Source organism: Aphis gossypii, chromosome 3 (assembly GCF_020184175.1).
Source record: "Aphis gossypii isolate Hap1 chromosome 3, ASM2018417v2, whole genome shotgun sequence".
In the NCBI taxonomy this organism is placed as follows: Eukaryota; Metazoa; Arthropoda; class Insecta; order Hemiptera; family Aphididae; genus Aphis; species Aphis gossypii.
This window is the reverse complement of record NC_065532.1, coordinates 5,505,628-5,532,651: the sequence shown is the minus strand read 5'-3', so window position 1 is coordinate 5,532,651 and position 27,024 is coordinate 5,505,628. Positions and strand designations below refer to the sequence as shown.

The following is a 27,024-nucleotide window of genomic DNA, read 5'->3' as shown; positions in this document are numbered from 1 at the left end:
TTGGATATCTAAAGTAATAGGTATATTAATTAATAAAATTTGTAGTTTTAAGAGTCAAAATTTAACATTTGAATACAGGGTTACTTTACCGTATTCATTAAAATATTAATTAAGAAGCAGTAAATGTTGAAAACCTGTACCTACTCGATAAGTCTTTATTTCTAAAATAAATTAATATTTGTATAAAGTTGCTTATACCAATAAAATGAGATCAAAATCATTTTACTAATGTGGAGATTTTTTTTTTTTTTTAATTAAATAAATGTAGATAATATATCAATTATACTATTCCATTAGATATAGAGTAGAGTAAACTCTTGCAAGTGCCAATATCGTTTATTTGTATTTTTTTATGATTAAATAAGCATTAGGTAACTAGTATGTTTTTAACATGAACACATTTAATAAAATCGATCATTTTATTTAAATTTTTAATAAAATCCTAAGCATATGACAATGCAATAATAATTTATCTATAATATGTATGTGTATACCTATATTTTAAATAAATATTATTTTAAATATAAATAAAATTTGCTGTTTAAAATGGTATTAGGTACCTATATGTTTTATTTACGACAAAATAAATAATTTGTGCATCATAAATTTATTATTTTCATAAACAAATAAATTTATATTAAATTATTTTTAGATATACTTTCAATAAAATAGTTAAATATATCAATATTACGTAATGTTATATTATATAATATAATATGTAATACTACACTATTTACAATGGTTAATATAATTTTGAATTGTTCAAAGTAAATTATAATGTGTGAATAGTTATTAGGTATAAAATATTATTTATCTGTCAAGTATTATATTTCTAATTATGATAGACATATTTGAAGGTCTATTAGTCTATAACTTATTGGTTAAAGCTTAAGATATGATGCAGTCTATAAATTTATGAAATTTGAATTTTTTAAATAAAAAATCATAAACACTTACAAAATATTAAGTAGCTGTTCTAATTTAATTTTAATGTACGTACATAAAATATTAAACTAATTCAAATAAAATTGTTATTAATAATTCAATATATGCTTAATAACGCCTATAGATTAATTTCTGCCATTTAATAGTGTCGAAATAAACCAAAACCAATAAATAAATTGTACTCCAGAAATCAAGAATTACTGATCCATTTTAATAATTCTAAAAATTATTATCGTAACAAAATTTAAATGGTATAATTATTAGTTTTTAAACATTTTTGTTTGATGTTTATTTAATATTCTAATATTATTAATTATATTTATTTATTTTATTTTTTTTTACCAAAAATAAAAATCTAATTGTTCACACTCTTGGGAAACTGAGAAAATATCTAATTAACCTTTCGTTGAAATTGGCTTTGAAAATAGTAATAATATTTAGGACATTGTGCCTGAATTAACCAGAACCCAAAATACCCTTAAACATTTGAACCCTAAAATTTTTTTCAGAAAATCTGAAATCTGGATAAATAATTTAAATGCAAAGCAGTAATATAATTATTTTATACTTTATAAGATATCCATTGTACAAAAGTTCTTTTTTACGCACAAATAACAGAATAGCAAGATCATAAGTTCCGACTTTGAAATGCCTAATGACTTTTTTTTTGCATACTTTATAACCAGGAAATCCTTCACGCATAGTCGATCATGAATATGCATTGATGTTCAAAAATGTAATTCGGTAACTTAAAGTGCGTGTTTAATTAAGACATGAAATTCAGAGAGCAGAGATAAATAACGTGACCCAAATGTATATTTGAACCCAACTATATATTTCCTAATTTATTATTTGTATGACTATTTTTAGTTAACAATTAAAAATATAGGGGAATACGTTGTTTTAAGTTAGTATTTCTTTATTCTGCTAAGATATATTTTAATAATTTATATTTTTTTAATTATAATTAATATACACGAGTATATTACAAATAAAATTATTATTTCAATAGAAAAATAATACATAAATTCACTACTTAACGATTGTCCAACCTAATTTAAAAGTTAATTAGGTATTCTTATATTTAAAAGACTCTTTTAACGATTGATAATGTGAGTTATGATTTTTTTTTTTTTTGAAACTTAGTCGTTTGTCTAATTATAGTTATTATCAAAATACTAAAAGTAAATAAGTAATTGTCTTTAATTACATTTTTAATAATCAAGAACTTTTTTGATATTTTTATTCTTATCAAAATTAAACTAAACTTTAATTAAATTCGTTAGAGCCTAATTTTTTCAGAAATAAAACCCAATAATAAGAATTTTAACACATATTTTAAAATATCACTATAGTCGTTTCTAATATACATTCTTTAAGTATATAGTTGTTACCTAATTATATTATAATTGAGTATTACGTTTATGTCCAAAGTATTATGGAATACAATCCCAACTTTGAATCAATATGTGTAAAAAATAAAATTATTAATTTTGTATATTACCAAATGTATCTTCATGACTTTGTCCTGAAAACTTATATTACTAATGCAACAATGCATATGTATTAATATAAGAGTTACATTTTGAAATCCAATCATTAAATTATATTATTTTTCAACCGTTAGAGAAATATATAACATAATATGTAATCTATACATATTACACACACATAATATATAATATTTTTAATAAATATAACAGCTGTTTTAGTGATTGCATACCTAATTTACATAATATACACGATACATGCTAAGTTTTTTTTAGAGTGGAGTGGTTCGGAAATACTTTACAAAATGTTTGTCTATTATACGATCAAATATATTTCAAATACTTATAAATCATAAGCTACCTGACCAAATTTCGATTTTTATAAACTAAAATATTTCAGAATATGAAACCAAACATGTATTTTGTCATTCAAAAAAAAAAATATATATATATGTATAACGACAAAAAATATTAAAAACCCAATTTTATCTTTAAAATTGTAATTTATTTTGACAGTACATTTTGTATAAAAATATTTTCAAAAATGTTAACAGATTTTTAAATAATGAGTATCGCTTGATAAATAAATTACCCAGTAGTATCTTAAAAACTAACAACCCATACTAAGCATTGCATTAGCACTTCGCTATATACCACGTTATTTCAAGATTTAACTTGTATGATTCATATACATTTTTGATCATAACATTAAAATGTGTCTATTTAATCTGTATCACCTATAATTTGTATTAAGTACATATTTTTATTATCATTTTATACAATACATCCATTTTATTTTGTCCACATAAATTAATTAATAATAACACTTAAAATTATATTTTAGCATTTACCCAATTTTAAAAATCACACATCTCATATAAAATATGTATCTACACAGAGCCGTCACGCAATTTTTACAATAATAATTGTCCTTATATTCCACGTTTTTGACCGTTTTGGCCTTGTCTTTTCTCGTCTTAACGTATATTTTCGTACTGTACAATGTATTATGTAAACTCTGAACAAAGGTTTTATAGCCTTGAAACATGTCTTAGTACATTAAGAGCATTCGTATCACGTAATATATGAAATTATCTGGAGTAACTTCTTTTTAATTTCATTTTTGCTATGCAATGTTAATACTCTTAAGAAAATAAACTTTTTAGGTTTAATTTCATCTTTTAGAGTAATATATTTATTATTCTATGTAAATTTTAAGGTATTTAAATATAATAATACTTTCGGATTTTCAATATGTATATTATAAATATGGGTAGAAATATAAATATTTGACATTCACTTTAGACACTTTAGTTTTATATAATATTCATAACCTAACCTAACCTAGTTATTGTTGTATATACTAAATTCTCGAGTTTGGATTAACTCACTAACTTAATAAGTTTCCTGTCGTGTGTTTTATTAACTTATTTGCACAGTTAATGATACATAGTGTTTATTTTTGTTGGTTTTAAAAAAAGAAAAAATTTGGTGTTCAATACCTAATAACATATTGTAAAAAAAGAAACTTGAGTTTTTAAGATTATTACCTCTTCATTGAATAATAATATGTTATGAATACTTAATATATATATATATATATATATATAGTAGCTTTATTCAAAACTGAAGTGAAAATTGTACTTTACAACTCAAAATGTCTATTATTTTTTAATATTTATTGGAGAAAAAATTTAAAATATCTACTATTTGAATCATAGTTAAAACGTGAATTATTTCAAAATACAATACATTAGCACACTACCTATCTATAAAATACCCACTAAAGTGGCTTATTTATGATTAAAAGGAGATTATAAACATATCTATTGCCTTTTTATTCTTTATTTCATTATGTATTTATACTATTAGGTTATAAATACCTAACTAACTACTATACATGACATTATATATTTAAATATTTTTTATATGTATTATTTTACTGTAATTATTATACTGTAGTGTTCACTTTTTTAAAGCTTTACATAGTATATACCTGTTTAGTTGTATATCATATCCTTCAAATTTTAATTGATTAAAAATCAATTTAAATATTTTGCCTATAAAATTCAATTATATATTATGTTTAAAGTTAAAGGTAGCACTAAATATTTTGTTAAATGACCTTCAATTTAAATCGATATTTTTTATAAGCTGGGGACATAATAATAAACATTTTGAGAAAAACTCGTATTTTTAGCATTGCATACATGCGCGTTATATAGATTTAAATAAAAATGCTAACTTTTTATTATTACATTTTTGTATTGATTTTATTTTATACAGTATTCGATTTAAATACAAAATTTAATAAATGAGAGTTAATTCAAAGTTTTATCGTGTAAAATTGCTGAATAACATATACACATACATTATACAAAAATATGAATTTCAGGTTTTTAAATTTAAAACCAAACTATCAGAGAATTAGTATTTAATGTTATTAACGTGCAGCTAAATGCAGATTGTGCTCATATAATCATATTATGTTGAATTATGTATAAATTTGTATAAATTAAAAAGACATCGAAACCATAGAAAAATACTCGTAAAAAATTGTTGAATTAGAGAATTTTAATTACAAAATCTGACTTAAACGGATTATTTAAGTCTAAATTTCAACTTTGATCAATTTTAAATTAATATAAATAACAAAACAATAAATTAATTATTTATTATCATATATTTTTTTCAACTTTTAATTCCAACCAAATCAATAGTAGTAAAAAAAAAATGTTGTTATAGGTATACACTACACAGTACACATGTTTATTTTACGACAAGAATTTTTCATTTCAATTTAATTTTACACATGTCTAAGTCCAGATGGTTAATAAATGTCATCAAAACTAAATTATCTCATGTTCTTTTTTGAATAATACATAAATATATAAAGCCGTTTTTATCACATCATATAATTCAGTACTAAAGAATTTATTTTTATTGATTCTTTTTTGCAGTGTTATATATTGTACTCCCTAATCTGTTATTTTGAATGTACAAACAACTGGTATAAAATACAAAATATGACAAATATTTTGTTAGAAAGTTGTTATTAAAACAACTCAAATAAAAATTTAGAATTTATATATAAAATAGAAAACAACTAAGTAATCATATTTTTTACTAATTCCAAGATTAAAATTAAAATATGAAAACGCATATATTTTATTGATAACATTTTGGAATATGAATATTTATCCCGTGTTAAAAAATAATATCCGATTATAGTTTTGGGTATAAATATCTAGATAAAAACTTACAGACTACAGTTGTAATACACTTTTTAATTACTTAATTGTTCAAATAATGAGTATACATAAACAATAATAACAGTAAATAATAACCCAACCTTAATTTGTAATTTTAATATTTAATATTATTAAAATGTGTTTGTTTTTTTTCTAAAGCAAAGTAAAAAAAGTTGGTTGAAATTTTTGTATAAGTGTGAGTATCTTTTAAAAAGTAAACCTCACTTTATAAAATCAAACAAAAATCATGAATGAAAAAATTAATCTTTACAACATAAATAATACTCCAAAAGCAATACTCCATATCAATTGTAATCCACATATGGCAAATAGGCAAATAATATGTGACTTAATTTATTAAGTAGTTCAGTAGATGATATTAGATACATTTATGAGTACGTATAGGTATACGAAGTCATTCCCCTGTGCTCATACTCACATAATTTAATTTAATGATCAAATTATGATTTTAAAGTACACATAAAGACCATGTTTTAAAATTTGTAAATTTTTTATAGCATTTAAGGAATACCCTAAGTATAACAATTTCATTTTTTTAAATTAGAAACATCATTTACAATTAATGTTTATAAACATTATTCAAGATTCTAAATCTTAGTTTCTGAGCTATTAATATTATATAGGTATGACGTATGTATTAGTAGTCCCTAGTGGTCTAGATAGACCATAAGTCTTACTAAGCTCACAAGTTCTTACATTAAATATAAAATATTGTGTGTGATAATTATTCTAGTATTTATTAATATCTATACTCATTTAATTTTTACAAATAATAAATTTGATTTTTGAAAAAAAAAATTGTTAGTAAAAATTGTAGCTAATAATCACAGTTTTTAAAGCTATATTATCGTGATCTTTGATAAACCAAATTAAGTACCTAAATTACATACAATATTAACAATATAAAACACTCGTTCCAATTTCGATTTAGATTCTTTAAAATATTTTAAAAATTATTAATTACTTAAAAATGTGTAACAAAAAAAAAAAATTACTAGGCATGCAATTGAAAAAAATAAGTTTCTGTAATCAGTGATTTCTCATTCAATTAAATAAAAAATCCAATTTAAAAAAATCGTCCTTAATAGTATTGGTATACTAAAAGATTCTGAATATTATTATTTGAATGTATTATATAGTGGCATATTTAGGATTTATTTAAGGGAGTTATAAGACTAAAAATAGTGTTTCTCCTTACACTCGAAATACATAATGATACTATCAATTTATTATAACTTTATACCTAATATATACTATATATAGGGCTTGGATTTTAAAATATAATAAGCAACAAAAAAACTTCCCACGATTGTTTTAAAAATGCAAAAAAGAAGCATATTTATTTAAAAAAAAAAAAAAAAGCATGACTAAAAATTAACATGAACTAGTTATAAAAATGAATAAAAGAATTTTAAAAATTAATTTAGATTAAAAAAAAAAAAGAATTATTTACTATGTGTTTCCTTAGATTTTCAGTGACAAAACTGTTTCTGTTGTCCGACAGAATTTTTATACATAGGAAACGAACTATCTACATTCACTAAAGTGATCAGTCCATACTTCATATCAATATATCAAAGGTTTCAAATTGCAACACTAAATTTTAAATTTTGAAACAATCGATATCGATGTTATAGGCATACTGACCGTATAGAAACTGCAGGCTATATGTATGATATGTATGTATGATAATCTATACTTTTAAAACTTTTAATAAAAAAGCTGATAGTGAAAATAATAATAATCAAAATAAGCATTTAGTCCGCATTCTGGGTTTTCACATTTCTTATTAATTATTTTTATTATATTACAATTTACAATAGCATAATATACATATAAAAATCAACTGGAATTATTTTTTAAAAAAAGCAAAATATTCATTTACATAAAAAAAAAGTAAAGAAAAATTGGTTTATTTGGAATCAGAATGACATAAAACAAATTTATGTATAAAAATTAGATCTCTATCGTATATAGTCATATACAAAAAAAGAAGTATATGCTTTAAAATCCGAGCCCTAATTATATATATTCATAGTTGGTGCATAAACCTTAAAATTATAATATACAACATATTGAATAATATTTATTTATCATTTACAAAACAAACTGTAGCCTTCTAGGTTTTTCAGCTATTTCATTAATGATTTTTTCAACATTCAATCTTATGTTGTTATAAATGTAAAGCTTTATAAGCCCATTCAATCTAGACTAAAATTAAAATAATATTCAAAATTTAAACAACTAATAAATACAACAAATATTTCATTAGTGAATATGGAATATTTACCTCCTTCATAGAATTTCTTTAATATGTTTTTTCATAGAAGCTAATGTGCTGTTATAAGCTAAAAACAATGGTTAAGGGGGAGATGTATCTCCATCATCTCCTCCATAAGTACGCCACTAAGTGAGTTATCCAATATGTGTATATATGATATCTAAACAGAGTACAGATTATTTAAAAACGCCTTGAAGGGATCGATGATAATAATGGTATAATATTAAATATTTAACCAATACTTACTTTAGGTATATTAATAGATATAATAGATATATCAATTTCAAGTATAATGTATTTTCTAAAAGACAATCGTTTAAACATTTTTAACTATATACAATACAAATCAAAATTTATTGTGTCATTTTTTTTCTATTATTATTCAATTTTTATAAATCTATAAAAATGTAGTATAATAATAAATAAATATAAATTATGTACATTAAATTTCTAACTTGACAGTTTGATTGGAGAAGCCGCCCACTGGCAACACACCTGGAAAATGTATAACAAAATCATTTTCAGTATTAAGAAATACTCAAATACTTGTATATCGTAAAATTATAATATAATATAGATATACCTATCAATATTGAAGATTTTACAATTTCCATAATACTATATTGATTCCTTAATAACCGAATCAGTTAACAATTTCAATTTAAGTTCTTGTATTCTTCTAACACTTGTTCTATATTTTGAAGGCATTTACGTTTATTATCTGCAAGCTGCTTTTTTTTTAATAATCATATTTCTGACGATTTTATTATTATTATTATTAAATGAAAATCGTACACTTCATGAATTGATTGAACAGCATCTGCACTTAATATATAATAATATACATAATCAGTAAAACATATAATTTTTTTAATGAACTCATTTTTAAGGAATTTTGGTATAACTAAACCCAATATTGTATTGTATAGTTCTTGAAGAAAGAAGCTGACTGTGACAAGACTGACGACCGAAGCATTCAAGGAGAAAGCTCTTCAGAATACCGGAGTATACCAGATCCGGTAAGCATAAAATATTATCTATTAATTTATTCATTTACATTGCATCCATCCCCGTAATTATTAAATATATTTATATTTATTATATAATATATATATTATAATAAACATCCAACTCAAAAGTAGAAAATGAAAAATAATCATTATTTTATAACGAGACTGAACGTAATTTAGAAAAAATAACTAGAACGAGTTATACAATTTTTTTTTTAACATTTACTGATATAATTCGGTTTAGAAATATTTAAATGCTTTTATATAAACTAAGTGCAGTCTCAAGAAGTTGACTTCAAAACAATTAATTATTATTATTTAATACATATATATATATATATATATAGGTTCATTTGATTTACTCTCCAAATTCTTTAATTATCATAAGGTACATTAAGCGATAAATGTTATGACCTGTATAATTTCTGTATTATAATCATAAAGTGGTGACAATTTCAGAGTTGGATTGCTGCATACTGAAACTTCAATAATTTTTATAATGTTATTATAAATCTATTTAAAAATAATCAGAACAATAAAAGGTATAGCATTGTGCAAAACTTAATTTTTCAAACCACCGCAAATAAATGTTGATAAACTTTTTATAATTGTGATTAATTATTTTAGTGAATTTTATTATTGCGATAATTATGTTTTTTAAATCCCATTAAAGTTGAACTTTAAATTTCACTTAATTTGATAAGTTTTTGTGTTCAACTTCGTCACCTAATTTGAATACAATAACTCTTACCATATTATATCCGATTGTTCAACACAAATATATTTTTTTCGTTCTATTTGATTCCTTTAACTTTGATACTTTCCACAAATCACTATATTTTATACAGTTAAATTAATTTATTTGTAACAATAACCATAAATAAGGAATTATTTGTTATATTTAAGTTCATAAACTTGTTGGTGTGTCTTAAATTGTATGAACATTCCCATGGATTAAAATATCTTTTTAAAATACAACAAAAGAACTTCATGAAACATTAATATTCTTAGGATTTTACAATTTGTATACCGCTTAATCCTACTTCTTATTGTTGAAAAACTATAGCAATTTCATTATTGTAAGTCGGTGAAACTCTATACCGAGTACCTATCTACTATTTGAACATTATAATGATGGGTTCATTTTTCTGTTTTTTGTCATTTAAAATTTTAATTGGTTAAATACCTATCTACTATAGTTACATGATCGATTATTATAATATTTACCAGTGGACAATTGCTATAAATAAAATACAATATGTACTTATCATAGGCACAACTGGGGTTAGAATTCAATGAGAGATCCACGGCCTAATTCAAAATTGTATGTTTTTTAATTTGTATTATCTTCAGTATTTTTCGAATTTTTTAATGACACCTAACAAAGACTTGACAAGTCCTAATGAATACGTGGTCTAAAGAGATCTTTGTATAGTAGTTGAGATGGTCTTAATTGGTGCTCGAAAAGTAGTAAGTAACTATTCTCTTCGAAGCCGTTGGTCAAATAAGGAAAATTGGGATCTAAATTACTAACTGCGGGGGTCAAGCACCATTGTCCATTACCAACCCTAGTTGTGCCGTACCACCGTTTATTATTATTATATATATACTACGACGAATCGAAAATACCAACTACACGCTGTGGTAACGATTGTCGAAAATGTAACTGCGAAAAACTCGCCAAACCAGAAACAACCTGCGTTACGATTATTTCATTTAAATTTCGCATTTGCATAATACCACTGCTCTACCAATGTTCGGTACTGAAATTATAATCGTTAACCCGTGTGATCATAAATTTTAAAAAACCGTGCGTTTTGTACACGTGTATTTTTTTTTATAATAATATTATAATACACTTAAACATTATATTGTGCGTTTTCTTAAACGAGCGGTGCGCGCGGATTGTAGTTTTCGATCGTAAAATATTATATTATATTTTGCATATATATATTTATATAATATATATATGTATGTATATATATGGCCTGGCCGCACCTGTAGCCAAAACAAAAACGACAAAAAAAAAAAAACAACGTCAACTTCTTGTGCTGACACTATTATTTTGTCCTCCATGAGTATCATTTACTTGACAGTATATCAATAATATTATACAATTTTTTTTGTTTTTTTTTTTTTAACTTTTTTATCTCCTCGGTTTTTTTCCACACATACCCTTTTACGTAAACAATTATACTAAACGAAATTTACCAGCGAAAAGAAGTTGATGAGAGTTATTTTTTTTTTTTGTTTTTTTCGTTTCGGTTACAGGAGCGCGACAGCAGAACGACGACGACGACACCTACGCCTACGCCAACGACGCCGACACCGGCCACGACGACGACGACGACGACGGCGGCGGACGCTGTGGTCGCTTTGGCCACCACGATACCGCCGCGGTTTTACACGTGCTTGTACTGCAACCTAACGTTCCCGCATCAGAGCAAACTGACGCGACACATACTGTCGCACAGCCTGGACAACAACCAGCCGGGCGGCACGTCGTTCACGGACCCGGGCGGCGGCGGCGGCGGCATGACCGTACCGCCGCCCCTGTCGTCGTCGGCGGCGGCGCTGTCGCTGTCGCTGTTGTCCGCGTCGTCGTCGTCGACGGCGGCGTCGCTGCAACAGGCGTGTGGCATCACCGGCGCCATGGACGACGGCGTGGGCGGTACGCTGTGCAAGTTTTGCGGCAAAACGTTTCCGGACGTGGCCACGCTGGTCGGTCACCTGCCCGCGCACACCGGCGACCGGCCGTTCAAGTGCGAGTTCTGCGGCAAAGCGTTCAAGCTCCGACACCACATGAAGGACCACTGTCGCGTGCACACCGGCGAACGGCCGTTCCGGTGCGCGTTGTGCGGCAAGACGTTCAGCCGGTCGACGATACTCAAGGCGCACGAGAAGACGCACTACCCGAAGTTCACGGGCCGGCACCGGTTCGTGTCGTCGCCCAGCCCCGAAGAGGAACCCGGAGGAGGAGGAGGAGGAGGTGGAGGAATCGGAGCGGGTGGCGGCGTCGGCGGCGGAGGGTTGGGTAATTTTGGAGGCGGAATGGCGCAGGCGGTCGCGACGATCGCGTCCGCCGCCGTCAGACCGTTCGACTTGACCGTCATCCAACATCATCATCACCACAGGCACGGCAGCGGGTCGCCGCCAGCTCCGCCGCCGCCTCCGCCCACGCCACCATGACGACAATTGTTTCCTTATAGAGTGTAGTGGAAACGGGGTCGAGCCGACGGCCGTTCTCTACGCTCAGAGTCATATTATATACGATATACTATTATATATTTTGTTACGTTGTAATATCCGTCATATATTATTATTATATAGTTATTAACTTATTATTATTATTATTATCATTATTACGTTGTATTATTCGCTGTATAATATTACATCCGAAATAAACCGAAAACACACACACACACCGCCGCGACGATCGAAATGGTCAGGTTTTCGTAGGTAATTGTTTCGAACGTAAAAAATATATTTATATAAAACTACCCGAATTCGAAAAATGCCGTCCGATTTGAATCTATACATCGAAATTGATGTCTGGCGGCCGACGTGCTTTCGTCCTAGCGCACGCACCACGATAGTCCTGTAGTACACCTATATTACGTACTGTTCACGTATTTATGTCGTATACGCGAGACGCATTTCGTATTTCGCGTTTTCTTTATTTTTTTTTTTACACGCTTTGTTGCGTGACGAAAAACAAAAACGATCGCCGCCGGAACGTTTAACGGCTTTGCCTTCTCCTCTCTCTCCCGTCCATTCACCCCCCCACTCGACCTCTCCCCTGTCGGTCTCCGTCGAATGTTAGGATCGTACGCGAAAACTGTTCAAATATTTTAGGTTAGAATCAATACCACGCGCCGCGCCGTCATTCATGCTGTATGCCTCATATTATTATTATACATCGACTTGCGTTCTGTCGACGGTACGTGCGGCGTCGGAATTGGCCTCGGTCAACAAATCGTGGGCAATCGTGGTAGGTAATAAATATAATAGTATGGTAGGTACGATATGCGCACCGTTAAATACCGACGGAATATAAAATATATATCGTGCGCAGTGAAATCATTGGCTGAAACGTCTTCGCGCCAGTACCTACTTACGGCGGCTTACTGTATTTTTACCGAATTCGGCGGCATATAAATTTAATACACGTACCTCAGGATAACAATAGATCATCTATGGTTTTTTGTTTCGTTCGGCGTATCCATTATAATTAATACACGTATATTGATGATTTTTTTATCCTGGGCATTTGCATTACTCTTCGATTTATTATCGACATTTTCAGACGTAAAGTACGACAAATACGCGTAATACATTTTAACTAATAGTAATTTATCCTTTGGATATTATTCTTATCTTTACTACGTTTGGCAACAAAACTAAACAGCCCGTGATCGCTGTTGTTAGATTTCAAACAGACGATTGAATCTGTACGTGTACAGTGCACGGCTTGTACATCCCGTCCTCCTTCGCCGCTGTGAGCAATACCAGATAGTTGTAAAGTTCTCAATTAAAAAAGTTAACAATAACAAACAATAATCACTGTTTTTAAAATACATTTGATTTGTATTGAAACGTTTTCAAACAAAAACCAGATGTTCTCTTTTCACACAGAATCGACAGAAGTTTAAAAGAGTTGGACGCATCATTTATTATTTCGCCGACACGAGGACATTTTATTCGTCCATGAATTGTAATTATTTTAATACTCTCTCGGAAAAAAAACTTTTTTTTTACGTTCAAGCTAATTACCTTTGAAAACTTTACATTCAGCTGGACCCCTTGAGTACTTCTAACATTAGTAACAATTAACGGTGTGTATAATTGGTTAAGGGTTCAAAAATCAAGAGCGCGTTTTTTAACATATTTAATTTCGCTCATCATTATTATAATGCTCTAGCGCCTATTCATAAGTCAGTAGATTTAATTTTCTGTGATATGCATGTATATAATAGAATTTATATATTTATATGAATAATTAAACAATATCTAATTTTAAATAACAGAAGTAGGCGTTAACATGGACCAGTACAGCTTATTAATATACATCCAAAAGTACTGACATTAAAATTTCAAATCTGTTTTATTCTAATAATACTAGTTCCGCTAATGATGATAAAATATGGTGTTAATAACATTGTTATTGTTTATTTTATATTTTAGTTAACCAACCAAAACACTACTTTACTCTCATTTGGTTTTTTTTATAGTTACTATCGAGTATTTAATTATACGTAGGTATTCAATAAATATAAAATACATTTTGATTTAATTCTCAGATTTAATTTTTAAAATCGTTTTTCGGCGAATTTATTTTAATTCGTTTGTCCATATTTTAAACTTTTTAATAATACTCAGAATATTATAAAAATCTAGTTCATCGTTATAAATTCATCATATTATATATATATATAATTTAAGGGTATCGCAAATATTAACCTCATACATATTTACATAATTTTTCGAAGACACGTGTGCTCACAAGAGCCTGTGTGAGGATCAAAATATTATATTTTCGAAAAACATTTACTTTGTTATATTATATATAAATTATGTACGTTTTACCAGTCATGTCACCGTTTATTGTTAATTATTGGCACTCAATCGCAAAATATATTATATGTCATTTAAGCTTTTTATTTATTATTTTTTTGTTAAAATCTATATAACACGTGTGATCAAATTTTCTCATTTTCATAAAATTATTATTATATATAATTATAACTATAAAGTAGAATAACACAAAATGTACGTAATGTCGAATTCTATACCAGAATGCAAATAGCGAGATGTGAAGGAACAAGAATGTGATATTTTTTCGATAGTGATTAGAATAATATATTGTATTATATTACTGAATAAGTTTTCTTTTTAACGATATTATTTGTATTGTACTTAGTCGTGAAATGTATTAATCTATACAAAAAGTATAAAGTATAGTATAAAATAATAGTTTTATGTTTCTAAATAATTATATTAATATGTAAAAGTGAATAATATAATATAGGTACCTACACCATAATTAAAATGATTAGGAATTAGGATTATGTTTAGTGTTTTATTGCATTATACAGTTATTTGTACATAACAATACCAACTAACTTAGATTTTATATGATTAAAATATTTTTCTTTAAAATTAATGATAAACTTGTCAATAAGGATGTATCAAATCCGTCTCATATAATATAATTTCTTAATATTTAGTTAACAGTGAAGTTACTAAAAACATTATACAATTTTAATGACAAGTCTCAATTTATTGTTATGGTACAAAATACAAAATATGTCACTATGTGAGGAAATTATCTCAAACATATTCTATGTTTCATGATTTAATTCTATTCAGTTTGTTGATGGACCAAAACGAACGTAACATATGACCTGAACTCGAACTGAGCAGTGGTATTTTTAAACGATATATATATGGCCATATGGGCTTAATTTTAGGTTAGGCCATGGTCGTCTGCGATTACCGTGGGTTAGGATTAAGGTGTTCCGACTGTGATAGGCTACATATTGTATGGTATTTAAAAGATTTGTTATAAAATATGTAAACAGGGGATTTGAAAGACGTCCTCTTGATGCTTTGTAATCTTCGTCATTACGCGCTCCTAACCAAACAGCGCTTTAATTCTTATCACTACATTTTATACCAAGTTAATATCTAAACATAATAATATAAGCTCAGAATTACTACCTATGTAAAGGAAAAACATTCGATAACGATAACCAAGTCATATAATGCTCAACTCGTATATACTTTTTAGCTATAATGTGCGACCGAAGTCGGCTATTTAACTTTACGATACCATATATTATTATTATAGTATTATATGTTTCGGGTAAAATCTAAAAACATGTAGTATTTAAAAAATAACGAAGTTTACAAACACAAAGGAGAGTCTTTGAAAATCTCCCGCGTTTATTAAGTATCTTTTTGTTGTTAAATCGATTAAGTTTTTTTTAATTTTCGAGAAATCTTTTAATACATTTTAAGCATTTATATTTGTCACGAAAATAAATTTATCATTTTCAGAAGCACTTGTGCACACTAATTTTTTTTATCTTACAGCACAAAATAATGTTTCTTATAATGTTACCCAATATTAACATTGTAACCCAATGCAAAACGTTTGTGTATAATATTAGACAATATTTTATATAATGTAATGAAAATTCATTTTTAATATAACGCGTACGACGACGACGATGATGTGAATCCCGAGTAGCGTATAAGAAATAATTTTTAGTAAATGTGATAACGAGACAAGTGAGAACATCGATTTTTTTTTTATTATTAGGTGCTAAAAACATTATAAGATTAGCTTTTTGTGTATTTTATTATAGTTTTTTTTTCTGTCAGTGCAATATACGTATATATAAAAAAAATTGCTAATGTACGAAAAAAAACCGAGTTTTTATTTATTTTTTTTTCACACTAATCCCTACAACACACACATATTATATTTTCCTACACATTTTATACACTACGCTGTATTTATGCTCATCAATATCATCAACACTATACTACTATCAACTTGTAATATAATGTGTGTAATAAAATGCGTTCATTACGTATAATAATATGGTTTCCAAACGACTGGTCAATTGCATCCATTATACGCGGGTCGTTTTACGTTAACATTGATTGATTTGTGTGTGTATTATGTGTGAAATAGGAAGTTTGCTTGGTGGAAGGGGTGTTCAACACGTTGGCCGCATACAGGTCGCAAGTTTCCGTTCTACAACAAGGATTTTCCGCTTTCAGTCGGTTCTCGACTCTGCCACCCGTTTACAATACAGGTAAAAAAAAAAGAATAATAATAACCCTATGTGCACAGGGAAATGCTTAAAACCCAAATGGTCGGTGGATTTAATCGCTGACCGCTATTGTATTATATTATACATGATATTTTAACGGTATCGTATTATATATACACCCAATATAAAAATATCTTATATAATACGGTTATAATAATATTATAATACGCGTATACTATAGAATACTCAACATTTCACTATTATAACATTATTGTTATTTTTAATCCATTAAAATTATAATAATATTATGATAAATTCTCAACTTAAAAGTTACATTTTAAACAGTAATAATATTATACACCATGTATTTTATTTTACGAGTTTACAGTTAAACGAATATAACAAAATAGTTTGAAAGCCAGATCAAAATTTTAATAGTTATAGGTATAGTGAAACTTATACTAACGTGTAGTAGGTAGTTAATATAATCTAGACGGACTAGACAGCGTTAATCGTACATCTATTCAAATTTAAAATTTCAGATAACAGTTATTATAGGTAAATATAGATAGGCGTACGTTAAATATTCGCGTACGGCGCACTGGCGCGTATTTGAGATAAGTGTTTCCAGATAAATTTGAGTATCATTTAGAGACGCGCGTCTCTGTCGTCGAACGAATCGAGTCTGAATATATTGTAGCTCGTCTCTTGTGCGTAAACCCTACGTTAAACTACATATTATATACTGCCTATATACGTATATAGTTGTACGTATCCATGCAGTCTGATCAGATAGACTTTGACAAATATTCAAATTCCTATCTAGTGTTCAATATTACTTCAGTATCTTATATATATATATATATATATATATATAAGTTAGGTACACGTACCACATTTCCACTTTTTAAATTTATATAAGAAAAAAAATCGATAAAAACCATTCCCTCCAATACACGAGGCATTTGTAAACCATCGACGAGGTATATTTCATATATTACATCCAACCGTACAGTTACTCACACAGATATACAGTTCAGTCATATATAATGTTATAAAATGTTATTGTCGGTTCGATGTATTAATTTGATTTTATACGGAAATATATATAACACGTATCACCTGTATCTAATAATACAAAATTACTCACTAGTATAAGTAATTATTACAGTACCCGACACACACACGCACATTTTACGTTATTTTAGCTCAGCGTTGCAAAGGCGTACAATAAAATCTTACCGTGTATAAAATAAAATACCATTACGTAACGTTTTGAGTTTCGATGAAATAAATATAATATGTATATATCAATGTACCATATACCTATAGACAATATAATAGTTGGGTGTGTTTCCGCGCACAAAATTTTTTAAATCAATTTTCCTTTTGCTTAAGACTTACACTCTTCTTGATTTCTTAACAAGCAAATCGAGAAAATTATTACATAACTGGCGTATTAGAGAGAAATAAGCTACTGAAAAAACAATAGCAGACGCGTTTTCAACAATATACACGCTGCGTGTATTTTGATTTATAACAATAATCACCCTACTAACGAACACAGTTCCGACGAATATATACATATATATATATATATATATATATATAAAAACACCATCACGACACTTGTTACGCAACTTGTGGAGGGTGTTTAAATTGGCGCGGAGTATTATTTATTTAATATTTTGTTATTGTTATATAATTTAAAGCTATGACGAATGAATCGTCACATTATAAAACTGAAACACTAAACCGAGATAAGTTTACCACTTTAATGTTTATAAAAACACTAACAATAATAATAATAATAAAAAAATGCCATTTTAAATGTCTTACTATTTTTAGGCGTTTTTGCTTTTATTTTGGTGACCCATATTTTTAATTTCATTCTGTGGCAGAATATTTTTTTTATTTTTGAAACGTCACTTCATGAAATACATTAAAGTGGAACATTAAGTCAATAGAAAAATATTAATAATTTTCATTCCTGTATTCTACTAATAATAATAGTGTAAAAACTCGCCTAGTACTTATCCCGTTTTCACACCACTCCACCTCTCCTTTTATTATGTGGAATTGAATTTAAAATAGATAAGGCATAGCAAGGCAAGCTAGGTAAAGAGAGAATCCAAAAAAATTCAATTTTAATTATTATTAGGGGATTTTTGTAACAATTGTTAAACCAAATAACTTCCTATTTGAAATGCTTAAAATGTTCATGTTTTATTATTTAAAATCACCCTTTAGATTTTATTTTTCAGATTCTACATGATAATCATTTAAATTATTCAATATATACATTATACATTAGGTAACCTAAATAACCAAGTACTGAAGTACCAGTGTTAAAATATTTTTAATGTTGTTTTCATGTAACTTACGCAGTTACACGTCTTGTTTGTGTTCAGTACAATTACACATACAATAAAACTATAACTATACTTTTTTAAGTAAACATTTAAAACAGTTTGAAAGCTCTATCAAGTATTTTTTTATTATTAAATACGATAGTTTTAATTCATGATTGATTTGATTTAATAAAAATACAGTAGAACCTCGATAAGTCAAAGTAAGTTAATTAAGCCAGAAAATTAGTCCAGACCCACTTGGCCACGGGTGACCCTACTTAAAAAAGAAATAAATTATAAAAATTATTTTTTTTTATGTGAAAAAAAACTTTAAGTGGTAACCGTCCGTGACCACTTAACCTAACCATTCCATAGATAGGACTTAAATTTGAATATTATGCTTTTAAATAATACAGTATCTGCGTAGAAACCATATATTATAATATACGACATTTGGCGAGTACAGTAAGTAGGCTATTTTGTTTGGATAAAACGTTTGCCTTTAGGGACAAATAGTAGACGCGTACATCAAAAATTACGAATAATATTTTAGATAAACAATTTTCTTTGAATTGTCGAATTTCAATATGGTTATACGTTTAAATTAAGTATAAAATAAAAATAAAGTTTTCATTTTTAATAATACCATAAAATTTCTATATTATGTTACATGCATTGAGTCCCATATCTACTTACTATAGCTACTACGTACAAATCGATTTTCTCCCAATATATTTATACTATTATCCACAAAATAAAATGAAAAATATAAACAGCTTTTTTTAATTCATAAATTACCTATCAAACCTTAAAATTATTATAAATAATTAGAGACTATACATTAAGTAAGTATTTGACACTTTTAAATCAACATTTTCAAACAAGATTAATCTACTTCAAAGTATAAAAACAAAAATATTAGAATGTCTGCTAAAACATCGCGCTCAACATCTGTGAATTAAGATCGGTAATATATTATACATATATTATTATATTATTATATTATATATACTGAGTAGTTCTTTTAACTGAATATATTCATTTACTGTAAATTTTATGAGATTTTAAAGAAAAAAGGCTCATAAAACTAATTTCAAAAAAAAATTTTTTATTTTAGTAACTTAAAATTTATTTCTACTTTATATTCGAGTGCAAAAAAATCTTCTAAAAAATTCTAGGTATAAATAATGAATATATTTTAAACAATTATATTTATGTTCTGTTGTAAAAAAAAAAACAGATAATTTATTGATACGAGTTGAGTTAAACAACAATATAAGGATAGAAATCCAGCCCGCAAACGTTGTGGTACACTGCATAACTCTCCTCATTTAAATTTCAAATGCTTATTGATAAAAAAAAAACCCATTCAATATCCGAAATACGTCAACGTTTCTAGAAAAGTATTTTGCTTCCGGTGAGGTCGTAGTTGTTTGTTTGACGTAAAAAAAATAGATTATTTTGTAAAAACATCCATTGTATAATGTTTTTTCAAATAAATACTATATATCGCAAAAAACTTTTTTTCTTCAAACAAAATAAACCCAGAAAAATCGATTTGGAAAACTCTCCGTTTGGCGAAAATATAAAATATCCACCCTCAACAAACGTTCGTCTCGACAACGCGTGTAACAATGTCGCGTGTACGCTCCTCGCGTGCATATGATTTGTATGTGCAGAAACGTCCGTGTCGCTGTATTCGGTGCTCCAACAACAAGGGCTGATCGGGCCGTGCGTGAGCTCCAGCGACGAGGTGGCCAGCCGGTGCCTGATCCGGTGCGCCATTTGCCTGGCGGGTTTCCCGTCCACGTGGCTCCTCGAACAGCACACGGCCCTGCAGCACACCGGGCAACCGGTGCGCGGTCACGGCGGCGACGGCGGCGACGAGAAACCGTTCCAGTGCGACCAGTGCGGCCAGAGTTACCGTTACCGTTCGGCCTATCTCAAACACCGCGAACAAAACCACAGGGCCCGCTTGCCGGCCGACAAGCTGTTCACGTGCGACATATGCGGCATGCAGTTCAGGTGAGTCCAACGGTTTTTTTTTTTTTTTGTTGTTTGCCATAATTTTTTATTTATTTTTTTCGCGCGCTAGCGCCAAAAGACGCGAACCAGTTTTCGCCATCAGGCGACGCGCGACCTGTTCCGCGTCTTAAACCGGTCCCCGCGCGGGTCGTACTCGATAATCGCTGCAATTATTATTCGTTTGGGTACCGCAAACGGCCGCACGTCGGCGAATCCCAAACCTCGCGGATAATGTATTCCGTCCAGTTTTTTTTTTTTATTTTTTACCTCTCTCGCGTATTTATTTTAATCTCTACAACGTGAGGTTTTATTACTGTTTAATACACTAATATTATTTCGTTTTATCTCGTACGATGTTATCCGCGCGGTTCCGGTTTGACTCCTCTTCGCATTGGGACCGATTAATATTATTACGACCCGTCATCGTTGCCCCGTTTATTTTTTCGCGGATGGCACATGCAGACTCTGTGCGGATACGGTTCCGCGTTATTATATATTTTATAAGCTAACATTAAAATACACTCTAACCTTTGACCGCGGTAACGAAATAAAATATGTTGGTAAAAACGATATAAGAGCGTTCACAAACATCATGCCGAGTTGATTTTTTACGATTACAAATATTATTTTCATTCGTTTAGTTGTTTTTCGCGCGCGTACCTAACATGTTTTATGCAAATCGCTGTACACAAAATATGAATATATATATATAACTATGATGAATGTTCGATATTACATGGTACTTGTGAAACACTTTGAATGTGTGCAAGACGTTAGATTCTGTACAGTTGTATATCACCAAACTAATTTGTTTGGTATCTTTTTAAATCGAAATGTTTAAAGTAATATTATTATTTTAGTTAAAACAATGTTTTTATAAGTTTGATAAAAAAAAAATATTTTTTTTTAATTACCTACCACAAGAATGTAAAAAATACATCAAATGTTAATAAGAGTGACATTATATATGTGTAATAGAGTGATCACTATTCACTACAATGTTGCGAGTACCAAATGTAGCCAAGTCAGAGCGCAGATTTTAATTTCTTATGCATGATTTTATTGTTGGCCTACTGCGGTAACCACGAATGCGGAATTCACCACTACCCGTATAATATATTGAATAGATTTACAACGATATCGTAGTTGGTATTGAATATCAAATGGTCCGTGTCCACTGTCCAGTCATTTGTTATTGATCACAGCTAGTGATATCGAAATAATAAAAAAAAACATCATTAAACCGTTCAATCTTCTTTGAAGTCTCGATAAAGGCACCATATTGCAATAGGTATAGAAACTATCATAACATTTATAGTTTTTACTCTTATTACGGGTTTACGCCTTGACATTTTTCTAATGGTTATTGTCAACCACGGGGGCATAGGCGTTTTATTTTACGAATTGATCGATCGGCCATCATACATTTCACAAGGAGAGATAATTTCGAATATTCACCACATATTATCTAGGTAGTACACAGTAATACGATTACGTATGGACATACGTGAGACGGTCGAAGAGTAGAAACTTTTTGAACGAAATCATTTGACCGTTAATATTATTCGATTCTCAACGATAACGCGTTTCCTGTGGGCAGTCATCACCGTGAAAAAAGTCGTGATTTTGTCGAAATTCTGCCTTTTGGAGGGTGATACAATCGGACGATGTATAAAAACGATAGTAACAATATTATTGAAACGATTATAAATTTAACGTGAAACTTAAAGTACACATCATGAGAAGGGTTGGGATTTTATAGCATTTGCATATTTCTTATGAGATGCTAAATAAATAGCAGAGTAAGCTAAAAATTTGTTTCACGATATACAGAGAACTCAAATTAAAAATTGTATTTTGCTTTTTTTGTATATTTTGCAATTTTTAATTTTTAGTGTTTTTTTTTTGCATTTTTTTGCATTTTACCTGTTTTTTGAATCAAAATCGGTATTATTTTATGAAATTATATTTTAGCAAAATGTTTTTAGATTTTTATCAATCGAATTACAAGTAAATTGTAAATGTATAGATTAAGTACCTAAGTAAATAGGTCGATTATACTGATGCAACACCGTACAATTACAGCGATAATATTATATAGGTATAATATAATATTACAATAATTTCGTGTTAGGTATTTGGTTCTAATTTATGTTATCTGCTGATTTTATTGGTTTTTTTGTTTATTTCTACTATAAGATTTTCTTTTTTTTACATATTTTGTTAATTTTATCACATATTTTTAGCGATATTGAAGATAATATTATAGCGCATATTTATGCAATTTTAAGTGCTATAATAAAATCCCAACCCTGGAGTCATGAGTGTCGTAAGTGTGCGTACATATTGTGTGTGTTTTTCGCAGGTATCTCAAGTCGTTCAAAAAGCATCGGCTCAACCACGCGCTGGAGAGGCTACAGCGAGACGTGCCGGCGGCGGTGACAGCTGCGCACAGCGACGACAGCCGAGACGTGCCGGCCACGCCGACCGCGGCCAAGTCGTCGGCGTCCGACAGCCAAGTGACCAGCACGAACGAAGTGGTGTCCGCGGTGTCGTCGGCGGCCGGACAGCAGAAGGCGGCCGGCGACGCGGCCACCACTTCGCCGCCGTCGCTGTTCAACATGCTCAGATCGAACGCTCAACGCACGGCCGCCGCCGCAGCCGCCGCGGTGGCTGGGTCCACTCCGGTGGCCGTGGCCGCCGCGGCGTCCGCGGCCGCGGCTGTGACGACGGCCGCCAACGCCAACAACAACGGTACCGGCATTAACAACAACAACAACAACAACAACAATAACAATAACAACAACAACAACAACAACCGAGACGCTAAATCGTTCGCGTGCCCGTTCTGCGGCAAGTGCGTCCGATCCAAGGAAAACCTTAAACTACACGTGCGCAAGCACACGGGCGAACGGCCGTTCGCGTGCCTGTTCTGCGGCCGCGCGTTCGGCGGCAAGAGCGATCTGACTCGACACCTGCGCATCCACACCGGTGAGCGGCCGTACCACTGCGAGATGTGCGGCAAGTGTTTCGCCAGGGCCGACTACCTGTCCAAACACCTGACCACGCACATACACAACAACCATCAGCGCTGAACGCCTGCGACTATATTTTAAAAATATTTTAGCTTCAATATTAATACCATCGTCATACTATATATTATTGTATATGACGTGTTGTTGTTGTCGTCGTCGTCGTCATTATTATTATTAAAATTATTATTATTATTATTATTATTATTATTATTATTATTATCATTATTATTATTATTATTATTATTATTATCATTATTATTATTATTATTATTATTATTATTATTATTATACTAATATTACTCGATCTAGAAAAATACGACGCGTGCCCGGCGCCATGGTTCAAAACGGATTTCCTCTTTGCAAATCGTCTCTTAATTTTCTTTTCGTTTTCACTCGTTGTTCGTTTCCGGTGGTCTGTTTGTAATTTTAATGGTTTTTTTTTTTTTTAAAATATTTTTTTCTATCTATCACTGCATTATGCTATAATACTACATAACGTCCCCGACAGTTATTGTGTCGTCGACGTCGGTCGATTCGGTTTCTGAGCGCCGCTCGGAGAAAAGCTCAATTTTTTTAACGTAATTTTATATACCTATTATACCACACCGCCATAATATAATAAATAATACATGTCCGGTGATTTTTATTATCATAGATTTTTTTTTAATTCGAAACGATTGATACCGACCGATAACGTATAACCGACGCGTACCCAATGTTCGCGATTATAATATTATTATTATTTTACCATCCCTTTTGAACCATTGTCGTCGTACGGAGGAGAAATCGAACGTCGGAGAACGACAGCGGCCTATAAATATTTTAATAACATTTTATTATAATAATAATATAAAGTATATTAATATTATATATATATATATATACGTGTATATACACTACGTATATCGAATCCAACTCAATTGTACACACGAAAGATAGCAACAACAAAAAAGAACTAAATTATATGAGTATATAATTATAATTCTCTAGTCATATAAATTAACGTTTATATTTCCTTTGAAAAAAAATCAAAATTGTTTTTGTTTATGTGATCAGACGTACGGTTTGTTTTTTATTTCGTAAATCGTCGTGCTTTTCTCTTTAAAATGTTTGACATATTTATATTGTTTTAATTTTTGTTACTTTGTATGTATATCTATAAATACATTTACTCGCATATTCACGGTCGGTTATATACGTTCGCGATTTTTGATGTGATAATTTTTATTTTATTGTACTTTTTTTTTTCTATAAACTTGTATGTGATAAATGTGAAATTACATTACGATAGTGATTGGGGACGTCACAAACGAAGTCGAGTGTTTCGCACTCTCGTCGTACGTCCCGGGGTGATGTGTTATAGAACTCGACAATTCGACATTTTTATTTTAACGGAAACATATTATTATTTAGATTAGGATTTATTCAATAGGGCTTTTATGTATTTGTATTTTTTTTTTATCTCTCATAATAAGCATATATTTATCTTGAGAAATTGTCAAGGAAATGTCATGTGATTGTATCTGTGATAGAAACGGTTAGGGAAGTGATATGTATTAAAAAGTTGAACCATTAAAAAAAAAAAAAAAAAAAACCAAAAAAAAAATCAAACAAAAATAGGGAATATTATTATTAAAAAAGATAATAAAGTATATTATTGTGACTGCGATTGTGATAACACATTTAGCAATTTGTTACCCATATTGTTACGTCGCGAGTACGGGTTATGACCAGATATATAGGTGTTATAATTAATTATAAGCAGAGACGAGGAAACGGGTGATAATAATGGTATTGTGTAGGTGTAAGTTTGTGAATTTTAATAGTGAATTGTAATAGTGAATATAATATATCTATGTAATATTACATACATTTATTTGTGTGGATGTATTATTATGAAGGTATTGTAGCGTGTTAGAGTGTTTTGTACTATCTGAAACAGCATAATATTATAAAATATTATGGTGTTATAATAATTATTGCTATTTTACTATTATTGTCAATGATGTGCATTTATGATAATACGATACGGATAATAAATAGACTGAGATTTGAGTGGCCGGACCAGAGCCCAGAGATAACATGACATATGTAAACATAGGACATATTATATATTGTACAATTTTACTAAGAAGATAAATATTGCTCAAAAACAGTATTAAAACACATAACTCACAAATCTCAAACACACCGCGTATACATAATTAATTGATAAATATATTAATTTTTAATAGTCAAAACTCGTAACTGTAATAGTACAATTTTTTCGTAAAATGTTTAATTATTAAGCTTTTTTACAGCTCTACCTCATGTTTATATAATGTAATAATATATGTAAAACAGTACGATATTTCACAAATACTTGTAACAAAAGTACAAAATAGCCAATTTTTTTTGTTAATTAACTCACCTCTTTATATATTTTTATTTATACTTAACCTTATAATAACTTATTATTATTTCTTTTTTAAATTTTTATTAAGTTTATATGTTTTCCATCAGTACCTCCGTTGTTTTTTTTTTTTTTTTTTTTTTATTTACTATTATTTTAACGACGTATAAACGTGTATGAATTCTGTACAATTCGATAAAAGGAAAAAATATATATATTATATTATATAAAAAGAAAATGTACTAAACAATTTTCGAAAATTTCCAAACATAAATAAATTTTGAAAAAATATAATATACTTAAGCTTTTTTTATACATATATAATAAAAATAGAATAATAAATAAATTTAGTCATTTTAAATGTTGTTTGTTGTTCGTTAAGCGTTTTCATGTTACTTTTATTCATCCGATTAGCGTGTTAGAAACATTATTGTCATTA

At 29.2% G+C, this 27,024-nt stretch overlaps 1 protein-coding gene across 4 annotated transcripts in view; it reads left to right on the top strand.

The window, feature by feature from the left end:
* Positions 1–25,789, top strand: part of LOC114119981 (oocyte zinc finger protein XlCOF8.4-like) — a 35,969-nt gene extending 10,180 nt beyond the window's left edge. For 3 of the 4 annotated variants that reach the window (XM_050204627.1, XM_050204628.1, XM_050204626.1), the window contains 4 exons: positions 8,918–9,007; positions 16,701–16,824; positions 20,813–21,158; positions 23,524–25,789. In XM_050204627.1, the coding sequence (XP_050060584.1) occupies positions 8,918–9,007; positions 16,701–16,824; positions 20,813–21,158; positions 23,524–24,253 (1,290 nt within the window). In that variant the 3' untranslated portion in view covers positions 24,254–25,789. Of the gene's footprint in view, positions 1–8,917; positions 9,008–11,269; positions 14,707–16,700; positions 16,825–20,812; positions 21,159–23,523 lie in introns of those variants that run through there. The other variant, XM_027981735.2, reaches the window with a different exon arrangement.
* The last annotated feature ends 1,235 nt before the right edge of the window (positions 25,790–27,024 follow it).